We start from the raw sequence: 2,364 nt of genomic DNA, 5'->3' as shown, positions 1-2,364 counted from the left end.
TCAATAGATGGCTCTAGTCTAATTATCCACTATTTTGAATTGATTAATTAGCTATCAATTAATTCGCACATGTACATTTAATTTAAATGAAATAATTAAAATAAATTCATAATTTACATAGTTATCAATCGGAAAAAGTAGTATACTTTTAGCAGGAGTACAATTCTAATTGTGTATATTCTTGTTAACAATGGAAATTTACAAATTAATTAACAAGAGCATCTATCACATATTTATATCGACGGATTTTATTGATAAAATTTCATCAGTAAACAGCGTTTCGAAACAATTTAAAAAATCTTCTTAGTTGATTGATTTCCCGACATCATTTGGATGTGTTCCATCACCTCTTCTTTCAGCAGTAAGTTTTATTAGTTCAGGACTTGCTTGTCTTAAGTCATAAGCCCAACCAATTTTCGCAAACAGATCGATCCAGTTGGTTGTATTGTTAAAGAAGAAACTTTTAAATTCAGATGTTTTGTAATCCCAAGGAAAAGTGTGGTGATAATTATGCCACCCTTCACCTGCAGCAACAAAACTTACAAATATGTTTTCTGCTGGCCTTATATTTCTGTAAGAGAAAATTCAATTAGTACGGTAATAGTATAGTATAATTAAGTCAAATAAATATACATTTGATAGTAATTACTTGTCGTAACTGTGATATCCAAACATATGAGCGAAACTATTAACCGACCAGGTAGCATTCAAACACCAGGGGTAACGCATAAATATTTGAGCTATTATTGTCCATTTCCAGCTGTGACCAAATATGTAAACGGGAATAACAATTGGAAGTACGATGGTAAGTAGTATCGTAAAAATGAAACTGTGTCTGCACTTTGCAAATAATATATTAATTATCATTTTGTAAAAGTTAAAATTATAAACTGAGTAAAGTGAGATACATGATAATTTTCTTATTGAGTTAAACTTTTTCAGCCAATTAATTTAAATAGTTTTTTTTTTTTCTAACGGCTTATTATCATATTCAAACAATAATAAAACATAAAAAGTACCTATCGAAGAACTGAACCACTGGATCGTTCAAAATGTCACTCATGTCGATTTTTTTTCCGCGTTGAAATACTTCTGGTCGTCTTTTCATCACCAACCAGCCCACGTGACTGAACCAAAAACCACGAGTGTTATCATGAGGATCTGCTGGCGTGTCGGTGTACTTGTGGTGAACTCTGTGGTCTCTCACCCAATAATGAATACTATTCTATAAGCCCGATCAATAATTTAATTTTATGAATTTATCGATCTATTCATTTTTTAAAATATTTATTATTAGGAACTAAACTTGCCTGTCCGGCCATGTAAAAGAAAACCGCAAGAATAATTCTAAGCGGAGTTTTCGCTTTGTATGCACGATGTGTCCACAGCCGATGAGCCCCAGCGGTTACTCCGAAATTCGCGAATGAAGAAATAATAAATGCTGTATACAATCAAACATAATCATCTTAATAATTAAGCGCTACTTTAAATTATAAGTGTACGACTTTTAAATAATTACCAAACATAAATACTCCAAGTTGTTGCCAATACGGAAAAGTAACAAAGTAATATAAAGACACAAGATGCAAAACTGTCATGAAAATCACGGGTTTCCAAACCAGTTTTGTTTGAAATTCATACCACATTTTTTTTTTTAATCTACTTTTGTCTTCCAAGAACTCAGTCATGTTTATTTCAAATTTTTGGTCTTAATTGTAATTGGGAACTAAATTAAAATTAAATTATTTTAATTAAAAAAGAAACAAAAATTTCCACTCAAAGTACTTCTTTTTTTATTTTTAGTGTTTGTATCGTGATCAAATTTATAAAATAATTACATACAATTGAATACTTTCAATAACTATCGGCAAATTAATCTTATGGCGTCCCGGGGAAAAAAATTCTATATAATTCTATATGATTTATATAGAATAATATATGGTTCATATCGAATTATAAATAATTATACAGAATTATATATAACCATACAGAATTATATATAGTTATATATAATGCCACAAAAAAAAATCACAAATGATTACATATAATTTCACATAATTATATATGATTATGTATAATTATATAGAATTATATATAACTATATAGAATTATATATAACGCCGAAAAAAATCACAGATGATTATATGGACGGATTTTCGCAATAACGTCTTAACTTATAAGGTTAGTTGAGACGTTATTGCAAAAATCCGTCCATATATAATTATATATGGTTTAATATAATTGCATATAATTATATATAATGCCACTAAAAAAATCACATGGTTATATATAATCTTACATAATATTATATATGGTTATATATAATTAATAAGCAATCTCCAGATTTTATAATAGGTACATGTG

The 2,364-nt window shown here is 28.5% G+C and overlaps 1 protein-coding gene across 1 annotated transcript; it reads right to left on the bottom strand.

Moving 5' to 3' along the window:
• Nucleotides 1-303: 303 nt before the first annotated feature.
• Nucleotides 304-1,706, bottom strand: LOC130675028 (acyl-CoA Delta-9 desaturase-like). The gene is made up of 5 exons (XM_057480483.1): nucleotides 1,520-1,706; nucleotides 1,311-1,441; nucleotides 1,020-1,225; nucleotides 650-835; nucleotides 304-571 (listed from the first exon to the last, which is right to left on the bottom strand). The coding sequence occupies exons 1-5, from the start codon at nucleotides 1,686-1,688 to the stop codon at nucleotides 304-306; spliced, it is 960 nt and encodes a 319-aa protein (XP_057336466.1). The 5' UTR covers nucleotides 1,689-1,706.
• Nucleotides 1,707-2,364: the final 658 nt, after the last annotated feature.

The sequence above is a fragment of the Microplitis mediator genome, chromosome 9, assembly GCF_029852145.1.
Source record: "Microplitis mediator isolate UGA2020A chromosome 9, iyMicMedi2.1, whole genome shotgun sequence".
In the NCBI taxonomy this organism is placed as follows: domain Eukaryota; kingdom Metazoa; phylum Arthropoda; class Insecta; order Hymenoptera; family Braconidae; genus Microplitis; species Microplitis mediator.
Note: the sequence above shows the minus strand (reverse complement) of the source record. Positions and strands in the feature narration are given on the sequence as shown.

What these genes read in the sequence shown, in the direction of transcription:
- LOC130675028 (XM_057480483.1), bottom strand. Translation starts at nt 1,688, where the DNA reads ATGACTGAGTTCTTGGAAGACAAAAGTAGATTAAAAAAAAAAATGTGG. An exon ending in ACTTGGAGTATTTATGTTTG is followed by an intron (nt 1,442 to 1,519) that starts GTAATTATTTAA and finishes GATTGTATACAG; the next exon opens with CATTTATTATTTCTTCATTC. An exon ending in GGATATCACAGTTACGACAA is followed by an intron (nt 572 to 649) that starts GTAATTACTATC and finishes TTTCTCTTACAG; the next exon opens with AAATATAAGGCCAGCAGAAA.